Source organism: Lampetra fluviatilis, chromosome 55 (genome assembly GCF_964198595.1).
Source record: "Lampetra fluviatilis chromosome 55, kcLamFluv1.1, whole genome shotgun sequence".
In the NCBI taxonomy this organism is placed as follows: Eukaryota; Metazoa; Chordata; class Hyperoartia; order Petromyzontiformes; family Petromyzontidae; genus Lampetra; species Lampetra fluviatilis.
In genome coordinates this window covers 6435665-6463074 of record NC_136329.1, presented here as the reverse complement: position 1 = coordinate 6463074, position 27410 = coordinate 6435665, and the positions used below count along the sequence as shown (strand labels likewise).

The 27410-nt window shown below is 58.1% G+C and overlaps 1 protein-coding gene across 1 annotated transcript in view; it reads left to right on the top strand.

The window, feature by feature from the left end:
* Positions 1-26980, top strand: part of LOC144949903 (uncharacterized) — a 39610-nt gene extending 12630 nt beyond the window's left edge. Inside the window, 17 exon segments of the mRNA XM_078879886.1 lie at positions 334-509; positions 540-636; positions 8636-9204; positions 9732-10139; positions 11497-11749; positions 12688-12902; positions 13190-13522; positions 14344-14443; positions 14963-15195; positions 15197-15334; positions 17442-17586; positions 20140-20257; positions 22177-22350; positions 24031-24122; positions 24154-24231; positions 25236-25471; positions 26433-26980. Coding sequence (XP_078736012.1) covers positions 334-509; positions 540-636; positions 8636-9204; positions 9732-10139; positions 11497-11749; positions 12688-12902; positions 13190-13522; positions 14344-14443; positions 14963-15195; positions 15197-15334; positions 17442-17586; positions 20140-20257; positions 22177-22350; positions 24031-24122; positions 24154-24231; positions 25236-25471; positions 26433-26921 — 3854 coding nt within the window. The 3' untranslated portion in view covers positions 26922-26980.
* The last annotated feature ends 430 nt before the right edge of the window (positions 26981-27410 follow it).

The window sequence follows — 27410 nt, the reverse complement described above, 5'->3', positions numbered from 1 at the left end:
CCCTACCCCCTCCCCTCCCCTCTCCCTGCCTCCTCCCCTCCCTCCTCCCTCCCTCTCCCCCCTCCCTCCCCCCCTCCCTCCCTCCCCCCTCCCTCCCTCCCTCCCCCCTCCCTCCCCCCTCCCCCCTCCCTCCCCCCTCCCCCCTCCCTCCCCCTTCCCCCCTCTCTCCCCCCTCCCTGCCTTCCTCCCTCCCCCCTTCCTCCCCTCCCACCCCCTTCCCTCCCCCCCCCTCCCTCCCCCCTCCCCACCCCTCCCTCTCCCCTCTCTCTCCCTCTCCCTCCCCCCTCCCCCCTCCCTCCTCTCCCCCCTCCCCTCCCCCCCGGCCTGCGGCAGGCTTCACCGAGGCGAGCTTCCGCCCTCTGCTGGAGTTTGCGTACTCGTCGCGTCTGCGCTTCTCGCTGCGTCACATGCGCGACGTCTACGCGCTGGCCCAGCACCTGCGCATGCCACGCGTGCCCAGCCTGTGCGAGGAGGTGCACGCCCGCCTGGAGCGGGGCGGTGGTGGAGGTGGCGGTGGAGGTGGTGGTGGAGGTGGTGGAAGCGGTGGAGGCGGTGGAGGCGGTGGAGGTGGTGGAGGTGGAGGTGGTGGTGGTGGTTCGGAAATGGCGGTGGTCGGGTGGTGCGGGCAGAAAGGTGGTGAGCGATGGAGTGAGGCTGCGAGCGAGAGAGGTGGAGAGAGATGTCTGTGTGTACCAGCTCTGTCTGTGTGTACTAGCTCTGTCTGTGTGTACCCCTCTGTCTGTGTGTACCAGCTCTGTCTGTGTGTACCAGCTCAGTCTGTGTGTACCAGCTCAGTCTGTGTGTACCAGCTCAGTCTGTGTGTACCAGCTCTGTCTGTGTGTACTAGCTCTGTCTGTGTGTACCCCTCAGTCTGTGTGTACCAGCTCAGTCTGTGTGTACCAGCTCAGTCTGTGTGTACCAGCTCAGTCTGTGTGTACCAGCTCAGTCTGTGTGTATCAGCTCAGTCTGTGTGTACCAGCTCAGTCTGTGTGTATCAGCTCAGTCTGTGTGTACCAGCTCTGTCTGTGTGTACCGCTCAGTCTGTGTGTAACAGCTCAGTCTGTGTGTACCAGCTCAGTCTGTGTGTACCAGCTCAGTCTGTGTGTACCAGCTCAGTCTGTGTGTACCAGCTCAGTCTGTGTGTACCAGCTCAGTCTGTGTGTACCAGCTCAGTCTGTGTGTACCAGCTCAGTCTGTGTGTACCAGCTCAGTCTGTGTGTACCAGCTCAGTCTGTGTGTACCAGCTCAGTCTGTGTGTACCAGCTCAGTCTGTGTGTAACAGCTCTGTCTGTGTGTACCAGCTCAGTCTGTGTGTACCAGCTCAGTCTGTGTGTACCAGCTCTGTCTGTGTGTACCAGCTCTGTCTGTGTGTACCAGCTCTGTCTGTGTGTACCAGCTCAGTCTGTGTGTACCAGCTCAGTCTGTGTGTACCAGCTCAGTCTGTGTGTACCAGCTCTGTCTGTGTGTACTAGCTCTGTCTGTGTGTACCCCTCTGTCTGTGTGTACCAGCTCAGTCTGTGTGTACCAGCTCTGTCTGTGTGTACCGCTCAGTCTGTGTGTAACAGCTCAGTCTGTGTGTACCAGCTCAGTCTGTGTGTACCAGCTCAGTCTGTGTGTACCAGCTCAGTCTGTGTGTACCAGCTCAGTCTGTGTGTACCAGCTCAGTCTGTGTGTACCAGCTCAGTCTGTGTGTACCAGCTCAGTCTGTGTGTACCAGCTCAGTCTGTGTGTACCAGCTCAGTCTGTGTGTACCAGCTCAGTCTGTGTGTACCAGCTCAGTCTGTGTGTAACAGCTCTGTCTGTGTGTACCAGCTCAGTCTGTGTGTACCAGCTCAGTCTGTGTGTACCAGCTCTGTCTGTGTGTACCAGCTCTGTCTGTGTGTACCAGCTCAGTCTGTGTGTACCAGCTCAGTCTGTGTGTACCAGCTCAGTCTGTGTGTACCAGCTCTGTCTGTGTGTACCGCTCAGTCTGTGTGTACCAGCTCTGTCTGTGTGTACCAGCTCAGTCTGTGTGTACCAGCTCAGTCTGTGTGTACCAGCTCAGTCTGTGTGTACCAGCTCTGTCTGTGTGTACTAGCTCTGTCTGTGTGTACCCCTCTGTCTGTGTGTACCAGCTCAGTCTGTGTGTACCAGCTCAGTCTGTGTGTACCAGCTCAGTCTGTGTGTACCAGCTCAGTCTGTGTGTACCAGCTCAGTCTGTGTGTACCAGCTCTGTCTGTGTGTACTAGCTCTGTCTGTGTGTACCCCTCTGTCTGTGTGTACCAGCTCAGTCTGTGTGTACCAGCTCTGTCTGTGTGTACCGCTCAGTCTGTGTGTAACAGCTCAGTCTGTGTGTACCAGCTCAGTCTGTGTGTACCAGCTCAGTCTGTGTGTACCAGCTCAGTCTGTGTGTACCAGCTCAGTCTGTGTGTACCAGCTCAGTCTGTGTGTACCAGCTCAGTCTGTGTGTACCAGCTCAGTCTGTGTGTACCAGCTCTGTCTGTGTGTACCAGCTCAGTCTGTGTGTACCAGCTCAGTCTGTGTGTACCAGCTCAGTCTGTGTGTACCAGCTCAGTCTGTGTGTACCAGCTCAGTCTGTGTGTACCAGCTCAGTCTGTGTGTACCAGCTCAGTCTGTGTGTACCAGCTCAGTCTGTGTGTACCAGCTCAGTCTGTGTGTACCAGCTCAGTCTGTGTGTACCAGCTCAGTCTGTGTGTACCAGCTCAGTCTGTGTGTACCAGCTCAGTCTGTGTGTACCAGCTCAGTCTGTGTGTAACAGCTCTGTCTGTGTGTACCAGCTCAGTCTGTGTGTACCAGCTCAGTCTGTGTGTACCAGCTCTGTCTGTGTGTACCAGCTCTGTCTGTGTGTACCAGCTCAGTCTGTGTGTACCAGCTCTGTCTGTGTGTACCAGCTCTGTCTGTGTGTACCAGCTCAGTCTGTGTGTAACAGCTCAGTCTGTGTGTACCAGCTCAGTCTGTGTGTAACAGCTCAGTCTGTGTGTACCAGCTCTGTCTGTGTGTACCAGCTCAGTCTGTGTGTACCAGCTCTGTCTGTGTGTACCAGCTCTGTCTGTGTGTACCAGCTCAGTCTGTGTGTACCAGCTCAGTCTGTGTGTAACAGCTCAGTCTGTGTGTACCAGCTCAGTCTGTGTGTACCAGCTCAGTCTGTGTGTACCAGCTCAGTCTGTGTGTACCAGCTCAGTCTGTGTGTACCAGCTCTGTCTGTGTGTACCGCTCAGTCTGTGTGTACCAGCTCAGTCTGTGTGTACCAGCTCAGTCTGTGTGTACCAGCTCAGTCTGTGTGTACCAGCTCTGTCTGTGTGTACCAGCTCAGTCTGTGTGTACCAGCTCTGTCTGTGTGTACCAGCTCAGTCTGTGTGTACCAGCTCAGTCTGTGTGTACCAGCTCTGTCTGTGTGTACCAGCTCAGTCTGTGTGTACCAACTCAGTCTGTGTGTACCAACTCAGTCTGTGTGTACCAGCTCTGTCTGTGTGTACCAGCTCTGTCTGTGTGTACCAGCTCAGTCTGTGTGTACCAGCTCTGTCTGTGTGTACCAGCTCAGTCTGTGTGTACCAGCTCAGTCTGTGTGTACCAGCTCAGTCTGTGTGTACCAGCTCAGTCTGTGTGTACCAGCTCAGTCTGTGTGTACCAGCTCAGTCTGTGTGTACCAGCTCTGTCTGTGTGTACCAGCTCAGTCTGTGTGTACCAGCTCAGTCTGTGCGTACCAGCTCAGTCTGTGTGTACCAGCTCAGTCTGTGTGTACCAGCTCTGTCTGTGTGTACCAGCTCAGTCTGTGTGTACCAGCTCAGTCTGTGTGTACCAGCTCTGTCTGTGTGTACCAGCTCAGTCTGTGTGTACCAGCTCAGTCTGTGTGTACCAGCTCTGTCTGTGTGTAACAGCTCTGTCTGTGTGTACCAGCTCAGTCTGTGTGTACCAGCTCAGTCTGTGTGTACCAGCTCTGTCTGTGTGTACCAGCTCACTCCGTGTGTACCAGCTCAGTCCGTGTGTACCAGCTCAGTCTGTGTGTACCGCTCAGTCTGTGTGTACCAGCTCAGTCTGTGTGTACCAGCTCTGTCTGTGTGTACCAGCTCACTCCGTGTGTACCAGCTCAGTCCGTGTGTACCAGCTCAGTCTGTGTGTACCGCTCAGTCTGTGTGTACCGCTCAGTCTGTGTGTACCAGCTCAGTCTGTGTGTACCGCTCAGTCTGTGTGTACCAGCTCAGTCTGTGTGTACCAGCTCAGTCTGTGTGTACCAGCTCTGTCTGTGTGTATCAGCTCAGTCTGTGTGTACCAGCTCAGTCTGTGTGTACCAGCTCTGTCTGTGTGTACTAGCTCTGTCTGTGTGTACCAGCTCTGTCTGTGTGTACCAGCTCTGTCTGTGTGTACCAGCTCAGTCTGTGTGTACCAGCTCTGTCTGTGTGTACCGCTCAGTCTGTGTGTAACAGCTCTGTCTGTGTGTACCAGCTCAGTCTGTGTGTACCAGCTCAGTCTGTGTGTAACAGCTCAGTCTGTGTGTACCAGCTCAGTCTGTGTGTACCAGCTCTGTCTGTGTGTAACAGCTCTGTCTGTGTGTACCAGCTCAGTCTGTGTGTACCAGCTCAGTCTGTGTGTACCAGCTCAGTCTGTGTGTACCAGCTCAGTCTGTGTGTACCAGCTCTGTCTGTGTGTACCAGCTCAGTCTGTGTGTACCAGCTCAGTCTGTGTGTACCAGCTCAGTCTGTGTGTACCAGCTCTGTCTGTGTGTACCAGCTCAGTCTGTGTGTACCAGCTCAGTCCGTGTGTACCAGCTCAGTCTGTGTACCAGCTCTGTCTGTGTGTACCAGCTCTGTCTGTGTGTACCAGCTCAGTCTGTGTGTACCAGCTCAGTCCGTGTGTAACAGCTCAGTCTGTGTGTACCAGCTCAGTCTGTGTGTATCAGCTCAGTCTGTGTGTACCAGCTCAGTCTGTGTGTATCAGCTCAGTCTGTGTGTACCAGCTCAGTCTGTGTGTACCAGCTCAGTCTGTGTGTACCAGCTCAGTCTGTGTGTACCAGCTCAGTCTGTGTGTACCAGCTCAGTCTGTGTGTACCAGCTCAGTCTGTGTGTACCAGCTCAGTCCGTGTGTAACAGCTCAGTCTGTGTGTACCAGCTCAGTCTGTGTGTATCAGCTCAGTCTGTGTGTACCAGCTCAGTCTGTGTGTACCAGCTCAGTCTGTGTGTACCAGCTCAGTCTGTGTGTACCAGCTCTGTCTGTGTGTATCAGCTCAGTCTGTGTGTACCAGCTCAGTCTGTGTGTACCAGCTCTGTCTGTGTGTACTAGCTCTGTCTGTGTGTACCAGCTCTGTCTGTGTGTAACAGCTCTGTCTGTGTGTACCAGCTCAGTCTGTGTGTACCAGCTCAGTCTGTGTGTACCAGCTCAGTCTGTGTGTACCAGCTCAGTCTGTGTGTACCAGCTCTGTCTGTGTGTACCAGCTCAGTCTGTGTGTACCAGCTCAGTCTGTGTGTATCAGCTCAGTCTGTGTGTACCAGCTCAGTCTGTGTGTACCAGCTCAGTCTGTGTGTACCAGCTCAGTCTGTGTGTACCAGCTCAGTCCGTGTGTACCAGCTCAGTCTGTGTGTACCAGCTCTGTCTGTGTGTATCAGCTCAGTCTGTGTGTACCAGCTCAGTCTGTGTGTACCAGCTCTGTCTGTGTGTACTAGCTCTGTCTGTGTGTACCAGCTCTGTCTGTGTGTACCAGCTCTGTCTGTGTGTACCAGCTCAGTCTGTGTGTACCAGCTCTGTCTGTGTGTACCAGCTCAGTCTGTGTGTAACAGCTCTGTCTGTGTGTACCAGCTCAGTCTGTGTGTACCAGCTCAGTCTGTGTGTAACAGCTCAGTCTGTGTGTACCAGCTCAGTCTGTGTGTACCAGCTCTGTCTGTGTGTAACAGCTCTGTCTGTGTGTACCAGCTCAGTCTGTGTGTACCAGCTCAGTCTGTGTGTACCAGCTCAGTCTGTGTGTACCAGCTCAGTCTGTGTGTACCAGCTCTGTCTGTGTGTACCAGCTCAGTCTGTGTGTACCAGCTCTGTCTGTGTGTACCAGCTCAGTCTGTGTGTACCAGCTCAGTCTGTGTGTACCAGCTCTGTCTGTGTGTACCAGCTCAGTCTGTGTGTAACAGCTCAGTCTGTGTGTACCAGCTCTGTCTGTGTGTACCAGCTCTGTCTGTGTGTACCAGCTCTGTCTGTGTGTACCAGCTCAGTCTGTGTGTACCAGCTCTGTCTGTGTGTACCAGCTCAGTCTGTGTGTAACAGCTCAGTCTGTGTGTACCAGCTCTGTCTGTGTGTACCAGCTCTGTCTGTGTGTACCAGCTCAGTCTGTGTGTACCAGCTCTGTCTGTGTGTACCAGCTCTGTCTGTGTGTACCAGCTCAGTCTGTGTGTAACAGCTCAGTCTGTGTGTACCAGCTCAGTCTGTGTGTAACAGCTCAGTCTGTGTGTACCAGCTCTGTCTGTGTGTACCAGCTCAGTCTGTGTGTACCAGCTCTGTCTGTGTGTACCAGCTCAGTCTGTGTGTACCAGCTCAGTCTGTGTGTACCAGCTCAGTCTGTGTGTACCAGCTCAGTCTGTGTGTACCAGCTCTGTCTGTGTGTACCAGCTCAGTCTGTGTGTACCAGCTCTGTCTGTGTGTACCAGCTCAGTCTGTGTGTACCAGCTCAGTCTGTGTGTACCCCTCAGTCTGTGTGTACCAGCTCAGTCTGTGTGTACCAGCTCAGTCTGTGTGTACCCCTCAGTCTGTGTGTACCAGCTCAGTCTGTGTGTAACAGCTCAGTCTGTGTGTAACAGCTCTGTCTGTGTGTAACAGCTCTGTCTGTGTGTACCAGCTCTGTCTGTGTGTACCAGCTCTGTCTGTGTGTACCAGCTCTGTCCGTGTGTACCAGCTCAGTCTGTGTGTACCAGCTCAGTCTGTGTGTACCGCTCAGTCTGTGTGTACCAGCTCAGTCTGTGTGTACCAGCTCAGTCTGTGTGTACCAGCTCAGTCTGTGTGTACCAGCTCTGTCTGTGTGTAACAGCTCAGTCTGTGTGTACCAGCTCTGTCTGTGTGTACCAGCTCAGTCTGTGTGTACCAGCTTTGTCTGTGTGTAACAGCTCAGTCCGTGTGTACCAGCTCAGTCTGTGTGTACCAGCTCTGTCTGTGTGTACCAGCTCTGTCTGTGTGTACCAGCTCTGTCTGTGTGTACCAGCTCAGTCTGTGTGTACCAGCTCAGTCTGTGTGTACCAGCTCTGTCTGTGTGTACCAGCTCTGTCCGTGCGTACCAGCTCAGTCTGTGTGTACCGCTCAGTCTGTGTGTACCAGCTCTGTCTGTGTGTACCAGCTCAGTCTGTGTGTACCAGCTCTGTCTGTGTGTACCAGCTCAGTCTGTGTGTACCAGCTCAGTCTGTGTGTAACAGCTCAGTCCGTGTGTACCAGCTCAGTCTGTGTGTACCAGCTCTGTCTGTGTGTACCAGCTCTGTCTGTGTGTACCAGCTCAGTCCGTGTGTACCAGCTCAGTCTGTGTGTACCAGCTCAGTCTGTGTGTACCAGCTCAGTCTGTGTGTACCAGCTCTGTCTGTGTGTACCAACTCAGTCTGTGTGTACCAGCTCTGTCTGTGTGTACCAGCTCAGTCTGTGTGTACCAGCTCAGTCCGTGTGTACCAGCTCAGTCTGTGTGTACCAGCTCAGTCTGTGTGTACCAGCTCAGTCTGTGTGTACCAGCTCTGTCTGTGTGTACCAGCTCAGTCTGTGTGTACCAGCTCTGTCTGTGTGTACCAGCTCTGTCTGTGTGTACCAGCTCAGTCTGTGTGTACCAGCTCAGTCTGTGTGTACCAGCTCAGTCTGTGTGTACCAGCTCTGTCTGTGTGTACCAGCTCAGTCTGTGTGTACCAGCTCTGTCTGTGTGTACCAGCTCTGTCTGTGTGTACCAGCTCAGTCTGTGTGTACCAGCTCAGTCTGTGTGTACCAGCTCAGTCCGTGTGTACCAGCTCAGTCTGTGTGTACCAGCTCAGTCTGTGTGTACCAGCTCTGTCTGTGTGTACCAGCTCAGTCTGTGTGTACCAGCTCTGTCTGTGTGTACCAGCTCTGTCTGTGTGTACCAGCTCAGTCTGTGTGTACCAGCTCAGTCTGTGTGTACCAGCTCTGTCTGTGTGTACCAGCTCACTCCGTGTGTACCAGCTCAGTCCGTGTGTACCAGCTCAGTCTGTGTGTACCGCTCAGTCTGTGTGTACCAGCTCAGTCTGTGTGTACCAGCTCTGTCTGTGTGTACCAGCTCACTCCGTGTGTACCAGCTCAGTCCGTGTGTACCAGCTCAGTCTGTGTGTACCGCTCAGTCTGTGTGTACCGCTCAGTCTGTGTGTACCAGCTCAGTCTGTGTGTACCGCTCAGTCTGTGTGTACCAGCTCAGTCTGTGTGTACCAGCTCAGTCTGTGTGTACCAGCTCAGTCTGTGTGTACCAGCTCAGTCTGTGTGTACCGCTCAGTCTGTGTGTACCGCTCAGTCTGTGTGTACCAGCTCAGTCTGTGTGTACCGCTCAGTCTGTGTGTACCAGCTCAGTCTGTGTGTACCAGCTCAGTCTGTGTGTACCAGCTCAGTCCGTGTGTACCAGCTCTGTCTGTGTGTACCAGCTCACTCCGTGTGTAACCCGCTCTGTCTGTGTGTATCCGCTCAGCCGCATCCTGTTTGCCTGACGCCCCGGTGCATGATGGGAGTGCCGCCCTGGTGACGCATATCGGCAACATTTCTGTGACCGTCGAAGCCGAGGCTGCTGGGAGACCTGAAATGGTGGCTTCTGGGAGACCTGAAGCAGTGGCTTCTGGGACACTTAAAGAGGTGGCTTCTGGGAGACCTGAAGAGATGGATTCTGGGAGACCTGAAGCAGTGGCTTCTGGGACACATAAAGAGGTGGCTTCTGGGACAGCTGAAGAGGTGGCTTCTGGGACAGCTGAAGAGGTGGCTTCTGGGAGACCTGAAGAGGTGGATTCTGGGAGACCTGAAGAGGTGGCTTCTGGGACAGCTGAAGAGGTGGATTCTGGGAGACCTGAAGCAGTGGCTTCTGGGACACATAAAGAGGTGGATTCTGGGAGACCTGAAGCGGTGGATTCTGGGAGACCTGAAGCGGTGGCTTCTGGGAGACCTGAAGAGGTGGCTTCTGGGAGACCTGAAGCGGTGGCTTCTGGGAGACCTGAAGAGGTGGCTTCTGGGAGACCTGAAGAGGTGGATTCTGGGACACATAAAGAGGTGAGTGATGGGATATTGCGCCGTGTGAGAACATAGACTCACTGAGACCTCCCGCCTCCTCCCCAGGTTCTCCATCGGCGCTGCTGCTGCTGCTGCTGCCGCTCGCTACTAACAGCGCTCACCCCTAACGGGGAAAGAATTAGAAGGTTGCGCGGGGGGAGTGGGGGAGTGGGTGAGTGGGTGCGTGGGTGCTGGGTGGGTTGGTGGGTGAGTGGGTGGGTGCGTGGGTGGGTTGGTGGGTGAGTCGGTGGGTGGGTGGGTGCGTGGGTGGGTGCGTGGGTGGGTGCGTGGGTGGGTGCGTGGGTGGGTGCGTGGGTGGGTGCGTGGGTGGGTGGGTGAGTGGGTGGGTGAGTGGGTGAGTGGTTGGGTGGGTGCGTGAGTGAGTGGGTGAGTGGGTGAGTGGGTGAGCGTGTGTGTGGCCGTGTGGCCGAGTGGCCGAGTGGGTGAGCGGGTGAGTGGGTGAGCGGTCGAGTGGCCGAGCGGGTGAGCTGGTGACCTTTCTCTCCGTGCGTCTCCCGCTGCTGCAGAAGCCGTGTCGCAGGGGGAGGTCGCGTGCCGCTGGTCCCGGACCCCCACGTGGCACCGCCACCACCGCCACCACCACCACCACCGCCACCACCACCGCCACCACCGCCATGGCCACCACCGTGTCGGAGCAGCGTCCGCGTCGCAGAGGGAGGCCGCCCTCACGACTGCGAGATTACCACGTGGGGACCCCGGGTACCACGGGAACCACGGGTACCACGGGAACCACGGAGACCACGGGAACCACGGAGACCCCGGGTACCACGGGAACCACGGAGACCACGGGTACCACGGGAACCACGGAGACCACGGGTACCACGGGAACCACGGAGACCACGGGTACCACGGGAACCACGGAGACCACGGAGACCACGGGAACCACGGAGACCACGGGACCTCCCGCCTGCAAGGTACGGACGCACGTGGCACCCAGGGGCACCGTGAGCCCGTGCATCTGGGCCCAGTGCGTCTCGGGAGTTTGGGTTTGGGTCGGGCGCAGGGATAGGTTTATTCTTAGGGTTTTTTCGGTAAAGTCACGTAGGTACTTTTTATTTTACTTTTATTAAAAAAAAATATTTTTTTATTTTAATTTTTTTTTCCTACGTGACTTTACCGAAAAAAACCTAAGGATATGAATCCTTGCAGTCACGAAAGCTTCACATCTAGAAGCAGGGATAGGTTTGGGTTTGATTTTGGGTTGCGGGGGTTCCATTAGGTTCTGGTTCGTGTTTGGGGTTTAAGTTTCTGGCGAGACTAGCGGGTGCCTTGTCCCCACGTCACCACCAACACCACCACCACTACCACGACACCACGTCACCACGTCACCACGTCACCACGTCACCACGTCACCACGTCACCACGTCACCACGACACCACGTCACCACCGTCACCACGTCACCACGTCACCACGTCACCACGTCACCACGTCACCACGACACCACGTCACCACGTCACCACGTCACCACGACACCACGTCACCACCAACACCACGTCACCACGTCACCACGTCACCACGTCACCACGACACCACGTCACCACCAACACCACGTCACCACGTCACCACGACACCACGACACCACGACACCACGTCACCACGACACCACGTCACCACCAACACCACGTCACCACGTCACCACGTCACCACGTCACCACGTCACCACGACACCACGTCACCCACGTCACCACCAACACCACGACACCACGTCACCACGACACCACGTCACCACGTCACCACGTCACCACGACACCACGTCACCACGTCACCACGTCACCACCAACACCACGTCACCACGTCACCACCAACACCACGTCACCACGTCACCACGACACCACGTCACCACGTCACCACGTCACCACGACACCACGTCACCACGTCACCACCTCACCACCTCACCACCTCACCACCTCACCACGTCACCACCTCTCCACGTCACCACGTCACCACCTCTCCACGTCACCACGTCACTGCGACACCACGTCACCACGTCACCGCGACACCACCAACACCACGTCACCACGACACCACGACACCACGTCACCACGACACCACGTCACCACGTCACCACGACACCACGTCACCACGACACCACGTCACCACGTCACCACGTCACCACGACACCACGTCACCACGACACCACGTCACCACGTCACCACGACACCACGTCACCACGACACCACGTCACCACGTCACCACGTCACCACGTCACCACGACACCACCAACACCACCACCACTACCACGTCACCCCCCCCCCCCCCCTCGTCACCAGGCGATGCTCCTCGAAGATGGCTCGCGGGTTGGCGGATCGCCGGAGCTGCCGCCCCCTCGAACCCACGGGTCGCAGGTCGCGGGGTCGCAGGTCGCGGAACTGCCGCCCCCTCGAACCCACGGGTCGCAGGTCGCGGGGTCGCAGGTCGCGGAACTGCCGCCCCCTCGAACCCACGGGTCGCAGGTCGCGGGGTCGCAGGTCGCGGAGCTGCTGACCCCCGTGGGGGTCAAGGAGGAGGGGCGACTGGCCGGAGGTGAGATCCGTCCGTGGAGTTGTGCGGTTTTAGCGGAGAGAGACCTCGGATCTGGCCGACGACGCGAATTGACGACGGGGGGAGGTTTTCATTAATTCGTTTCGCGTGAATATGTCGACGTGGCTGTGTCTTCCAGCCCTCCACCGCCCGGCACGGCCACTCAGTGAGGTTTGGTGTCACGTGAGCAGAGCCGTGGCCACCGGTGTGTTGGAGAGCGAAGCCTGAGCATTTGCAATCTGAGTACTACTGTAGCGAGTGAGTGAGCTAGCGAGTGAGTGAGTGAGCGAGCTAGCGTCTGGAGTGACTGGCTGAGTGAAGTCCACACTAGTAGTAGCGGTAGAAGAGCGACAGGAGGGTGACTGACCCCCCTGTGAGTGAGTGAGTGAGCGAGCGAGTGAGTGAGTGAGTAAGCAAGCGAGTGAGTGAGTAAGCGAGCGAGTGAGTGAGTGAGTAAGCGAGCGAGTGAGCGAGTGAGCGAGCGAGGGAATGAGCGAGTGAGCGAGTGAGCGAGTGAGCGGGCGAGTGGCTGAGTGAAGTCCACACTAGTAGCAGCGGTAGAAGAGCGACAGGAGGGTGACTGACCCCCCTGTGAGTGAGTGAGTGAGTGAGCGAGTGAGTGAGTCAGTGAGTGAGCGGGCGAGTGAATGAGCGAGTGAGTGAGCGGGCGAGTGAGTGAGCGAGCGAGCGGGCGGGCGAGCGGGTGAGCGGGCGGGCGGGCGAGCGGGCGGGCGGGCGAGCGGGTGGGCGGGCGAGCGGGCGGGCGAGCGGGCGGGCGGGCGGGCGAGCGGGCGAGTGAGCGTCGCTCGCTCGCGAGCGAGAAGAGCTACAGGCGGGCGACTGAGTGACCGGGTCTCACGTGTGCGTGCGTGTGTGTGCGTGCGTGTGTGTGCGTGTGTGCGTGCGTGTGCGGTTGTGCGGTGGCGATCTTTGTCGAGCAGACGCGTCGGCAACGCCAGTCGCGGTGGGAACCGGCGCCTCTCCCGGTGAGGACTGGAGCTCTCCCGGTGAAGCCGGGAGCTCTCCCGGTGAAGCCGGGAGCTCTCCCGGTGAGGCCGGGAGCTCTCCCGGTGAGGCCCGGAGCTCTCCCGGTGAAGCCGGGAGCTCGCTGTGCAGACGCAAGGATTCTGCTTGCCACAGATCAGCATCACAGCAGGTAAGGCGGACGAAGCTCCCCCGTGTAGCCTCTAGCAGGCTGCAGGGGCAAGTGCTGTTAGTAGCGAGTAGCAGCAGCTACCTATGCGATGTTACTGATGACGATGTTGCTGATGATGATGCTGACGATGTTGCTGATGTTGATGACGACGATGTTGATGATGATGATGTTGCTGATGATGATGACGATGTTACTGCTGATGATGATGATGATGACAATGTTACTGCTGATGATGATGATGACGATGTTACTGCTGCTGATGATGATGTTGCTGTTGCTCCTTGAAGGCCGCACAGAGGTTGTTGGACCGCAGCCTGCAGAGGAGGAGGAGCTCCGTGGCCTGGGCACAGGAGCCCAGGGTGGGCCTCAGGGTGGAGCCTGGGGAAGGACTCAGGGTGGAGCCTGGGGAAGGACTCAGGGTGGAGCCTGGGGAAGGACTCAGGGTGGAGCCTGGGGAAGGACTCAGGGTGGAGCCTGGGGAAGAACTCAGGGTGGAGCCTGGGGAAGGACTCAGGGTGGAGCCTGGGGAAGAACTCAGGGTGGAGCCTGGGGAAGGGCGCGCACACGGCGTGCAACCCCTCAGCCTCCAGCAGCAGCAGCACGCGGTCCTCATGTGTCATGTGAGTACACACACACAGACACACACACAGACACACACACACACAGACACACACACAGACACACACACACAGACACACACACAGACACACAGACACACAGACACACACACACAGACATACACACAGACACACACACAGACACACACAGACACACACACAGACACACACAGACACACACACACAGACATACACACAGACACACACAGACACACACACACGCCCCGCTGGTTACAAAAAAAATCAACTAAACCATCCCTCCCCTCTCCTCCCTCCCTCCCCTCCCTCCCTCCCTCCCTCCCTCCCTCTCCTCCCTCCCTCCCTCTCTCCCTCCCTCTCCTCCCTCCCTCTCCTCCCTCCCTCTCCTCCCTCCCTCCCTCTCCTCCCTCCCTCCCCTCCCTCCCTCCCTCCCTCCCTCCCTCCTTCCCCTCCCTCCCTCCCCCCCTCTCCTCCCTCTCCTCCCTCCCCTCCCTCCCTCTCCTCCCTCTCTCTCCTCCCTCTCCCTCCCTCTCCTCCCTCCCTCCCCTGCCTCTCCTCCCTCCCTCCCTCTCCTCCCTCTCCTCCCTCCCCTCCCTCCCTCTCCTCCCTCCCTCCCTCCTTCCCCTCCCTCCCTCCCTCCCTCCCTCTCCTCCCTCTCCCCCCTCCCCTCTCCCCCTCCCCTCTCCCCCCTCTCCTCCCTCCCCCCCCTCCCCCCCCTCCCCTCCCTCCCTCTCCTCCCTCCCTCCCTCCTTCCCCTCCCTCCCTCCCTCCCTCTCCTCCCTCTCCTCCCCCCCCTCTCCTCCCTCCCCCCCCTCCCCCCCCTCGCCTCCCTCCCTCCCCCCCAGCTCTGCAACAAAGACTTCAAGTACCACTCTTCGCTGCGCGTGCACCTAGCCCGGCACCGCGCCTGCATGGGGGGCGCCCGGGTGGTGGGGAGGGGCGGGGGGAGGGGCAGGGGGAGGGGCAGGGGGAGGGGCAAGCCACTGGGGGGAGGGGCTGGGGAGGAGGAGGAGGAGATGATGGAGATTGGAGGAGGTGGTGGAGGTGGTGGTGGTGGTGGAGCGGGTGAGGGTGGAGGAGGGGGAGGAGGTGGAGGAGGAGGTGGGGGAGGGGGTGGAGGTGTTGGAGAGGAAGGGATGATGGAGATTGGAGGAGGAGGTGGAGGTGGTGGAGGTGGTGGTGGAGCAGGTGAGGGTGGAGGTGGTGGAGGTGGTGGTGGAGCAGGTGAGGGTGGAGGAGGGGGAGGTGGTGGCGGAGGAGGTGGTGGAGGAGGTGGTGGAGGTGGTGGTGGTGGAGCGGGTGAGGGTGGAGGAGGAGGAAGAGGTGGTGGAGGAGGTGGAGGTGTGGCAGAGCAAGGGATGATGGAGATTGGAGTCGGAGGAGGTGGAGGTGGTGGTGGAGCGGGTGAGGGTGGAGGAGGGGGAGTCGGAGGAGGTGGAGTTGTGGGCGAGGGTGGAGGAGGAGGGGGAGTCGGAGGAGGTGGAGTTGTGGGCGAGGGTGGAGTCGGAGGTGGTGGAGTTGTGGGCGAGGGTGGAGGTGGAGGAGGGGGGGGTGGGGGCTTCGTGTGTGCGGTGTGTGGACGCCGCCTGCCCCGTGCCCACGCGCTACGTGTCCACCTGCTGAAGCACACGGGAGTGAGGCCACACACCTGTCCCGTGAGTCGCCCACGCACTCACCCACGCTCGCCCACACTCACCCACGCTCACCCTTGCTCACACTGACACTCACACACACTCACCCTCGCTCGCCCACGCTCACCCACACTCACCCATACTGACCCACGCGCTACGTGTCCACCTGCTGAAGCACACGGGAGTGAGGCCACACACCTGTCCTGTGAGTCGTCCACGCACACTCACCCACACTCGCCCACACTCACCCACGCTCACCCTCGCTCACACTGACACTCACACACACTCGCCCACGCTCACCCTCACTCGCCCACACACACTCACACTCGCCAACGCACTCACCCTCACTCGCCCACACACACTCACACTCGCCCACGCACTCACCCACGCACACTCACACACACTCACACTCACACACACACACTCACTCACACTCACTCACACACACTCACACACACGCACTCACACTCACACTCGCCCACACTCACTCACACTCACTCACACACACTCACTCACACTCACCCACGCACACTCACACTCGCCCACACTCACTCACACTCACTCACACACACTCACTCACACACACGCACTCACACTCACACTCGCCCACACTCACTCACACTCACTCACACACACTCACTCACACTCACCCACGCACACTCACACTCGCCCACACACACTCACTCACACACACTCACCCACACTCGCCCACGCACACTCACACACACTCACTCACACTCACTCACACACACTCACCCACACTCACACTCACCCACACTCGCCCACGTACACTCACACACACTCACTCACACTCACTCACACACACTCACCCACACTCACACTCACCCACACTCGCCCACGTACACTCACACACACTCACACCCACACTCGCCCACGCACTCGCACACTCACACACACTCACACTCACTCACTCACACTCACACCCACACTGACCCACACTGACACACGCACACCCACGCACTCGCCCACACACACTCACACTCACTCACACTCACCCACGCACACCCGCACTCGCCCACACTCACCCACACACACCCACACTCACACTCACCCACGCACACCCGCACTCGCCCACACTCACCCACACTCACCCACACTCGCCCACGCACACCCACGCACACTCACCCACACACACCCACACTCGCCCACACTCACCCACACTCGCCCACGCACACCCACGCACACTCACCCACACTCGCCCACACTCACACGCACACTCACACGCACACTCACACACACTCGCCCACACTCACACGCACACTCACACGCACACTCACACACGCTCGCCCACGCTCACCCACGCTCACCCAATTCGCCCACACTCGCCCACCCACATTCACTCACGCACACCCACGCACACCCACACTCGCCCACCCACACTCACTCACGTTCACCCACACTCGCCCACCCACACTCACTCACGCACACTCACACGCACACTCACACACACTCGCCCACGCTCACCCACGCTCGCCCACACTCGCCCACCCACACTCACTCACGCACACCCACGCACACCCACACTCACCCACACTCACCCACACACACTCACTCACACGCACACTCACACGCACACTCGCCCACACTCGCCCACACTCGCCCACGCACACCCACGCACTTCAACTCCTCACAGTCATGAACGACGACAACAACGACAACAACAACAACATTGACAACAACATTAACAACAACATTGACAACAACGACAACAACATTGACAACAACGACGACAACAACAACAACAACAACATTCACAACATTGACAACAACAACAACATTGACAACAACAACAACATTGACAACCACAACGACGACAACAACAACAACAACATTGACAACAACAACAACATTGACAACAACAACAACATTGACAACCACAACGATGACAACAACAACAACAACGACAACAACAACAACATTGACAACAACAACAACAACATTGACAACAACGACGACAACAACAACAACAACGACAACAACAACATTGACAACAACAACAACATTGACAACAACAACAACAACAACCACGACAACAACAACCACGACAACAACAACAACAACAACGACAACAACAACCACGACAACAACATTGACAACAACAACAAAATTGACAACAACGACAACAACCACGACAACAACAACAACAACGACGACAACATTGACAACATCGACAACAACAACAACAACGACAACAACAACAACAACAACATTCACAACAACAACAACCACGACAACAACAACCACGACAACAACAACAACAACAACAGCAGCGCGCTCTGTCTCGTCTGTAGAAGTGTGGCAAGGCGTTCGCCTACAAGCAGAACCTGAAGGTGCACGCGGCGCTCCATACACAGCGCCCACAGATCAGCTGCGGGGTCTGCGGGCGTCAATTTCTCACCAAGAGAGGCTTGCAAGAGCACATGTACACACACACAGGTACACACACACACACACACAGGTACACACACACACAGGTACACACACACACACACAGGCACACACACACACACACAGGTACACACACACACACACAGGTACACACACACACACAGGTACACACACACAGGTACACACACACACACACAGGTACACACACACAGGTACACACACACACACAGGTACACACACACACACAGGCACACACACACACAGGTACACACACACACACACAGGTACACACACACACAGGTACACACACACACACACACAGGTACACACACACACAGGTACACACACACACAGGTACACACACACAGGTACACACACACACAGGTACACACACACACACACAGGTACAGACACACAGGTACACACAGGTACACACACACGCACACAGGTACACACACACAGGTAAACACACACACACACACAGGTACACACACACACACACAGGTACACACACACACAGGTACACACAGGTACACACACACAGGTACACACACACGCACGTACAGACACACAGGTACACACACACACAGGTACACACACACACAGGTACACACACACAGGTACACACACACACAGGTACACACAGGTACACACAGGTACACACACACACACACAGGTACACACACACACAGGTACACACACACACAGGTACACACACACACACAGGCACACACACACACAGGTACACACACACACACACACAGGTACACACACACACAGGTACACACACACACACACACAGGTACACACACACACAGGTACACACACACACACAGGTACACACACACACAGGTACACACACACAGGTACACACACACACAGGTACACACACACGTACACACACACACCCAGGTACACACACACACACACAGGTACACACACACACAGGTACACACACACAGGTACCTGTGTGTGTGTACCTGTGTGTGTGTGTGTGTACCTGTGTGTACCTGTGTGTACCTGTGTGTGTGTGTGTGTACCTGTGTGTACCTGTGTGTACCTGTGTGTGTGTGTGTGTACCTGTGTGTACCTGTGTGTACCTGTGTGTGTACGTGGTAGTGTAGTGGTTAGCGCGCTGCGCTATGAACCTGGCAACATGGGTTCGATTCCCGCTCACGGCCAACACCACCGGTGACGATTATCTGAACCGGTCCTGGGCCTCCTCTAGGTCGACTCAGCCTCAAATGAGTAGCTGGTGCGGTGTGTAGTAAACATCGCCACTGGGGAGACAAAGGCGGCCGGGCGTGGTGCTGGCCACCCACCCCCTCGTGTGCCGTGCCGGCCTTCATAGGTGCTCGCTAACAGCACTTGCCCCTACAGTCTGTTAAGGCTACACGGGGGATCTTTGTATTTGTGTACCTGTGTGTGTGTGTGTACCTGTGTGTGTGTACCGGGTGGCTAAAGCACAGCAAGTTGGTACAGTAGGGGGCACAGGTGGTGCATAGGCCGGTCATCTCAGTCATCTCAGTCATCTCAGTCATCTCAGTCATCTCGGTCATCTCAGTCATCTCGGTCATCTCAGTCATCTCGGTCATCTCAGTCATCTCAGTCATCTCGGTCATCTCAGTCATCTCAGTCATCTCAGTCATCTCGGTCATCTCGGTCATCTCGGTCATCTCGGTCATCTCGGTCATCTCGGTCATCTCAGTCATCTCGGTCATCTCGGTCATCTCGGTCATCTCAGTCATCTCAGTCATCTCGGTCATCTCGGTCATCTCAGTCATCTCAGTCATCTCGGTCATCTCAGTCATCTCGGTCATCTCAGTCATCTCGGTCATCTCGGTCATCTCGGTCATCTCGGTCATCTCGGTCATCTCGGTCATCTCGGTCATCTCGGTCATCTCGGTCATCTCGGTCATCTCGGTCATCTCAGTCATCTCAGTCATCTCAGTCATCTCAGTCATCTCGGTCATCTCAGAGCGCCGGGTGGCTAAATCACAGCAAGTTGGCACAGTAGGGGGCACAGGTGGTGCATCAGCCAGTCATCTCAGTCATCTCAGTCATCTCAGTCATCTCAGTCATCTCAGTCATCTCGGTCATCTCGGTCATCTCGGTCATCTCGGTCATCTCGGTCAGTCGACCCGTGGCACCTGCTGGGTCTGCCCCGTGACCTCCTGCCAGCGGGCGTTCGACACTTCACGTGGCAGCCTCAAGGTGCACGTGGCCTGGCACAAGCGTCGTGGTGACGTCACCGCCACTTAGTGGCGAATGGCGGTTGTTGTTGATTGTGTCTGTGTGTGTATACCTGTGTGTGTTGTTATTGTTGTGTATCTGTGTGTACAGGTGAGTGCAAGTACCTGTGTGTGTGTGTACCTGTGTGTACCTGTGTGTGTGTGTACCTGTGTGTGTGTGTACCTGTGTGTGTACCTGTGTGTGTGTACCTGTGTGTGTGTGTACAGGTGAGTGCAAGTACCTGTGTGTGTGTACCTGTGTGTACCTGTGTGTGTACCTGTGTGTGTGTGTACCTGTGTGTACCTGTGTGTGTGTACCTGTGTGTGTGTGTACGTGTGTGTGTGTGTGTGTACCTGTGTGTGTGTACAGGTGAGTGCAAGTACCTGTGCCCCGTGTGTGGGAAGCGCTTCTCTCGCGCCTCCGGACTCAGCAAGCACCACAAGCAGCACCGACCCCACGCGGACGCACGCCCCCACTCCTGCTCCCAGTACGCACACGCACACACACACACACACACGCACACACGCACACACACGCACGCACACACACACACGCACACACACGCACACACGCACACACGCACACGCACGCACACGCACACACGCACACACGCACACACGCGCACACACACGCACGCACGCACACGCACGCGCACACACACGCACGCACGCACGCACACACACACGTACATACACACGCACACACACACACACGCACACACGCACGCACACGCACACACACGCACACACACGCACACACACGCGCACACGCACACACGCACACGCACACACACACGCACGCGCACACACACACACGCACACACACACAGACACACACACGCACACACACACACACACACGCACACACGCACACGTGCGCGCACACACGCACACACGCACACACGCACGTACCCTACCCGTACCCAGCCGGGTAGGGTATGGGTACGGACGGGTACGGGTACCCGTTTGCGACCCTGGTGCGACCGGGTTCGGGTACGGGTAAGGAATCAAAACCCATTTGCGACCTCTGCCGTACCCGTACGGGTAGCCGGGTAGCCGGGTATCGGGTAGGGTACGGGTATCGGGTACCCGGTTGCGACCTCTGGGATGAAGCCACGTTGCAGGCGCGGGTGGGTTGATTCTAGGAACTTTGATTGTGAGAAGAGACAAGACGTTGGGAAATGAGTGACAAACGGTGACTCACCAGTGACTCACGGCCTACCCGTACCCGGCCGCACCAGGGTCTCAAACTCTCCCACTCACCCACCCAATAATTCAGCTACTCACTCACTCACTCACCCACTCACACACTCACCCACTCACCCACTCACGAACTCACCCACTCACGAACTCACCCACCCACTCACTCACCCACTCACCCACCCACTCACCCACTCACCCACTCACCCACTCACCCACTCACGAACTCACCCACTCACGAACTCACCCACCCACTCACTCACCCACTCACCCACCCACTCTCTCACTCACCCACTCACCCACTCACGAACCCGGCCGGGTACCCGTACCCGGCCGGGTACGGGTACGGGTATCGGGTAGGGTACGGGTATCGGGTACTCGGTTGCGACCCTGGTGCGGCCGGGTACGGGTACAGGTAGGCCGTGAGTCACTGGTGAGTCACCGTTTGTCACTCATTTCGGGTAGGGTACGGGTAGGGGTAGGGTACGGGTAGGGTACGGGTATCGGGTAGGGGTAGGGTACGGGTAGGGTACGGGTATCGGGTAGGGTACGGGTAGGGTACGGGTAGGGGTAGGGTACGGGTAGGGTACGGGTATCGGGTAGGGTACGGGTAGGGTACGGGTAGGGGTAGGGTACGGGTAGGGTACGGGTATCGGGTAGGGGTAGGGTACGGGTAGGGTACGGGTATCGGGTAGGGTACGGGTAGGGTAGGGGTAGGGTACGGTTAGGGTACGGGTATCGGGTAGGGTACGGGTAGGGGTAGGGTACGGGTAGGGTACGGGTACGGGTAGGGTACGGGTAGGGTACGGGTACGGGTAGGGTACTGGTAGGGTACGGGTACGGGTAGGGTACGGGTAGGGGTAGGGTACTGGTATCGGGTAGGGTACGGGTAGGGTACGGGTAGGGGTAGGGTACGGGTAGGGTACGGGTAGGGTACGGGTATCGGGTAGGGTACGGGTAGGGGTAGGGTACGGGTAGGGTACGGGTAGGGTACGGGTATCGGGTAGGGTACGGGTAGGGTACGGGTAGGGTACGGGTACGGGTAGGGTAGGGTAGGGTACGGGTACGGGTATCGGGTAGGGTACGGGTACGGGTAGGGTACGGGTAGGGTACGGGTAGGGTACGGGTAGGGTACGGGTATGGTACGGGTAGGGTACGGGTATCGGGTACCTGATTGCGACCTCTACCACCGCCTCTCCCCCCCCAGGTGTGACAAGGCGTTTGCTCGAGCGGGGGATCTGCGGGAGCACGAACGGCGCCACGCGGCGGGGAACGACGGCGCTTCGAAGCCCTTCGCCTGTCCCCTGTGTGCCAAGAGCTACAGCTGGAAGAAGGATTGGTATTCTCACGTGAAGGCGCACAGCGTGAGCGAGCCTTACCGGTGAGCGGGCGAGTGAGTACTAACTAGTACTAGTTAGTATGTGTGTGTGTGTGGTGTAGGTGTGACGCTGTGGCGAGTAGCTCTACCACAGGCTGTGTGTGTGTGTGGTGTAGGTGTGACGCTGTGGTGAGAAGCTCTACCACAGGCTGTGTGTGTGTGTGGTGTAGGTGTGACGCTGTGGCGAGTAGCTCTACCACAGGCTGTGTGTGTGTGTGGTGTAGGTGTGACGCTGTGGTGAGAAGCTCTACCACAGGCTGTGTGTGTGTGTGGTGTAGGTGTGACGCGTGTGGTGAGTAGCTCTGCCACAGGCTGTGTGTGTGTGGTGTCGGTGTGACGCTGTGGCGAGTAGCTCTACCACAGGCTGTGTGTGTGTGTGGTGTAGGTGTGACGCTGTGGTGAGAAGCTCTACCACAGGCTGTGTGTGTGTGTGGTGTAGGTGTGACGCTGTGGCGAGTAGCTCTGTCACAGGCTGTGTGTGTGTGTGGTGTAGGTGTGACGCTGTGGCGAGTAGCTCTGTCACAGGCTGTGTGTGTGTGTGGTGTAGGTGTGACGCTGTGGCGAGTAGCTCTGTCACAGGCTGTGTGTGTGTGGTGTCGGTGTGACGCTGTGGCGAGTAGCTCTACCACAGGCTGTGTGTGTGTGTGGTGTAGGTGTGACGCTGTGGCGAGTAGCTCTACCACAGGCTGTGTGTGTGTGTGGTGTAGGTGTGACGCTGTGGTGAGTAGCTCTACCACAGGGCTGTGTGTGTGTGTGGTGTAGGTGTGACGCTGTGGCGAGGAGCTCTACCACAGGCTGTGTGTGTGTGTGGTGTAGGTGTGACGCTGTGGTGAGGAGCTCTACCACAGGCTGTGTGTGTGTGTGCTGTAGGTGTGACGCTGTGGCGAGTAGCTCTACCACAGGCTGTGTGTGTGTGTGGTGTAGGTGTGACGCTGTGGCGAGTAGCTCTACCACAGGGCTGTGTGTGTGTGTGGTGTAGGTGTGACGCTGTGGTGAGTAGCTCTGCCACAGGCTGTGTGTGTGTGTGGTGTAGGTGTGACGCTGTGGCGAGTAGCTCTACCACAGGCTGTGTGTGTGTGTGTGGTGTAGGTGTGACGCTGTGGTGAGTAGCTCTGCCACAGGCTGTGTGTGTGTGTGGTGTAGGTGTGACGCTGTGGCGAGTAGCTCTACCACAGGCTGTGTGTGTGTGTGGTGTAGGTGTGACGCTGTGGCGAGTAGCTCTACCACAGGCTGTGTGTGTGTGTGGTGTAGGTGTGACGCTGTGGCGAGTAGCTCTACCACAGGCTGTGTGTGTGTGTGGTGTAGGTGTGACGCTGTGGCGAGTAGCTCTACCACAGGCTGTGTGTGTGTGTGGTGTAGGTGTGACGCTGTGGCGAGTAGCTCTACCACAGGCTGTGTGTGTGTGTGCTGTAGGTGTGACGCTGTGGCGAGGAGCTCTACCACAGGCTGTGTGTGTGTGTGGTGTAGGTGTGACGCTGTGGCGAGTAGCTCTACCACAGGGCTGTGTGTGTGTGTGGTGTCGGTGTGACGCTGTGGTGAGTCTACCACAGGCTGTGTGTGTGTGGTGTAGGTGTGACGCTGTGGTGAGGAGCTCTACCACAGACTGTGTGTGTGTGGTGTCGGTGTGACGCGTGTGGTAAGGAGTTCTACTACACCGCTGCTGTGTGTGTGTGTGTGGTGTAGGTGTGACGCGTGTGGTAAGGAGTTCTACGAGAGGGCTCTCTTTCGCCGACACGTCAAGAAGGCGACTCACGGCCGCAGGGCCCCCCCCCCCCGTGTGTGCCGGGGCAGGGGGCCCCCCCCCAGCGGGCCTGGCGTGTCCGCACTGCGACAAGAGCTTCACGCACGCACGCGACTACCGGCGGCATGTCGCCAACCACACCGGTACCGCGTGCGTGTGTGTGGCTGTGTGTGTGTGCGTGTGTTTGTGTCTGTGTGTGTGTGTGTGTTTGTGTGTGCGTGTGTTTGTGTGTGCGTGTGTTTGTGTGTGTGTGTGTGTTTGTGTGTGTGTGTGTGTTTGTGTGTGTGTGTCTGTGTGTGTGTGTCTGTGTGCGTGTGTGTGTGCGTGTGTTTGTGTCTGTGTTTGTGTGTGTGTTTGTGTCTGTGTGTGCGTGTGTTTGTGTTTGCGTGTGTTTGTGTGTGCGTGTGCGTGTGTTTGTGTGTGTGCGTGTGTGTATGTGTGTGTGTGTGTGTATGTGTGTATGTGTGCGTGTGTGTATGTGTGTGTATGTATGTGTATGTGTGTGTGTGTATGTGTGTGTATGTGTGTATGTATGTGTGTGTATGTGTACGTGTGTATGTGTATGTATGTGTACGTGTGTGTGTGTATGTATGTGTACGTGTACACTTGTGTATGCGTCTGTACGTATGTGCGTGTGTACACGTGCGTGTATGAACGTGTGTGTGCGTGCGTACACACACGTACACACACACAGGAGTGAAGCGTTTCCAGTGCGTGACCTGCGGCCTGGCCTGGGCAGACGCTCGCTCCCTCAAGCGCCACGTGCGCTCCCACACGGGCGAGCGGCCCTACGTGTGTGCGTGTGTGTGTATGTATGTGTATGTATGTGTATGTATGTGTGTGTGTGTATGTGTGTGTGTATGTGTGCGTGTGTACATGTGTGTACGTGTGTGTATGTGTGTGTACGTGTGTGTGCACAGGAGTGAAGCGTTTCCAGTGCGTGACCTGCGGCCTGGCCTGGGCAGACGCTCGCTCCCTCAAGCGCCACGTGCGCTCCCACACGGGCGAGCGGCCCCTACGTGTGTGCGTGTGTGTGTATGTATGTGTATGTATGTGTATGTATGTGTGTGTGTGTATGTGTGTGTGTATGTGTGCGTGTGTACATGTGTGTACGTGTGTGTATGTGTGTGTACGTGTGTGTGCACAGGAGTGAAGCGTTTCCAGTGCGTGACCTGCGGCCTGGCCTGGGCGGACGCGCGCTCCCTCAAGCGCCACGTGCGCTCCCACACACGGTGCGAGCGGCCCTACGTGTGCCCGCTGTGCCGGGGCGAGCACATCGACGCCCGCTCCCTACGGAGGCACCTGGGGCGGGCGCACGGAGTGGCCGTCGCCAAGATCACGCTGCAGCGGGAGACGCTGCACTGCCACGACCAGGGCACGCAGGTTGTGGGGGGGTGGTGGTGGGGGGGGGGGGGTGGGGTGGTGGGTGGGGGTGGGGTGGGGGTGGTGGGTGGGGGAGGGTGGGGTGGGGTGGGGGTGGAGGTGTGGGGTGGGGGGGTGGTGGTGTGGGGTGGTAGTGGTGGTGGTAGTAGTGGTGGTAGTAGTAGTAGTGGTCGTAGTAGTGAAGGTAGTGGTAGTCGTCGTGGTAGCAGTGGTGGTGGTAGTCGTAGTAGTAGTGGTCGTAGTAGTATTCGTGGTAGTAGTAGTGGTGGTGTTAGTAGTGGTGGTGGTGGTGGTGGTAGTAGTAGTAGTCGTGGTGGTAGTATTGGTGGTGTTAGTAGTGGTGGTGGTGGTAGTAGTGGTGGTGGTGGTAGTAGTGGTGGTGGTGGTGGTGGTAGTAGTAGTAGTGGTCGTAGTAGTATTCGTGGTAGTAGTAGTGGTGGTGTTAGTAGTGGTGGTGGTGGTAGTAGTAGTATTGGTGTTACTAGTGTTAGTAGCGTGGCGTGCCGGCCTTCATAGGTGCTGCTACTCGCTAACAAGCACTTACCCCTCCCCTCACCCCTCCCTCCCCCCTCCCCCCACCCCTCCTCCTCCCTCCCCCCCCTCCCCCTCCCACCCCCTCCCACCCCCTCCTCCTCCCTCCCCCCCTCCCCCCTCCCACCCCTCCCACCCCCCCCCTCCCCCTCCCACCCCCCCTCCCCTCCCACCCCTCCCACCCCTCCTCCTCCCTCCCCCCCTCCCCCTCCCACCCCTCCCACCCCCCCTCCCCCTCCCACCCCCTCCCCCTCCCACCCCCTCCCACCCCCTCCCACCCCTCCACCTCCCACCCCCCCTCCCTCCCACCCCCCTCCCACCCGCTCCACCTCCCACCCCCCCTCCCACCCCTCCCACCCCCTCCCACCCGCTCCACCTCCCACCCCTCCCTCCCCCCTCCCCCCCCCTCCCACCCCCACCTCGTCCTCAGGTCCTTCACGAGGTGCAGCTCATGAGCGTCGACAATGACGACGCGGCTTCGCCCAGCGACGCTGCCGCTGCCTCGCAGCTGCTCCTCGCTCACGTCTTCGTCCAATCGGAAGGGGGCGTCGGCGGGGAGGGCGTCGTCCAATTGGAAGGGGCCGTCGGCAGTGAGGGCGTCGTCCAATCGGAATGGGGCGTCGCCGGCCAAGGCGTCGTCCAATCGGAAGGGGCCGTCGGCGGCGAGGGCGTCGTCCAATCGGAAGGGGCCGTCGGCAGTGAGGGCGTCGTCCAATCGGAAGGGGCCGTCGGCGGGGAGGGCGTCATCCAATCGGAAGGGGCCGTCGCCAGTGAGGGCGTCGTCCAATCGGAAGGGGCCGTCGGCGGGGGAGGGCGTCGTCCAATCGGAAGGGGGCGTCGCCGGCCAGGGCGTCGTCCAATCGGATCCCGGCACGGAGGGGGTGGCCGAGGTCGCCAGCGTCGCCGATTTCACCGCTGACGCCACCGGTGCCACCGACTTTACCGCCAATGTCACCGACTTTACCGACGAGGTGGAGGAGGTGGAAGAGGTGGAGGAGGAGGTGGAGGAGGAGGTGGAGGAGGAGGTGGAGGAGGTGGCGGTGGTGGTGGTGGGACCGGTCAGTGCCGACACTTTCACCGACAGCCTGGTGCACACACACACACACACACGTTTTTTCCATTGTCACATCTGACCCGAGCCAGCACGGTCCGGGTGCATTCTTTAACAGGACCCTGTGGGGTGGGCTGGTAGGACCGAACAATTGAATGGCTATAATAAAATGAAATGGCAAAAAATGGCCGCCAATAAGTGGATGCCCCGTGGCCCCGCCCTCCACCCGCGTAACCCCGCCCCAGCCACCCGTGGACCGCCCCATCTCGGTGTCCCCGCCCCCAGCTTGTTGCCCCGCCCCTTACCGCCGTAACCCCGCCCCAACCCCGCGTAGCCCCGCCCTCCACCTCGTGGCCA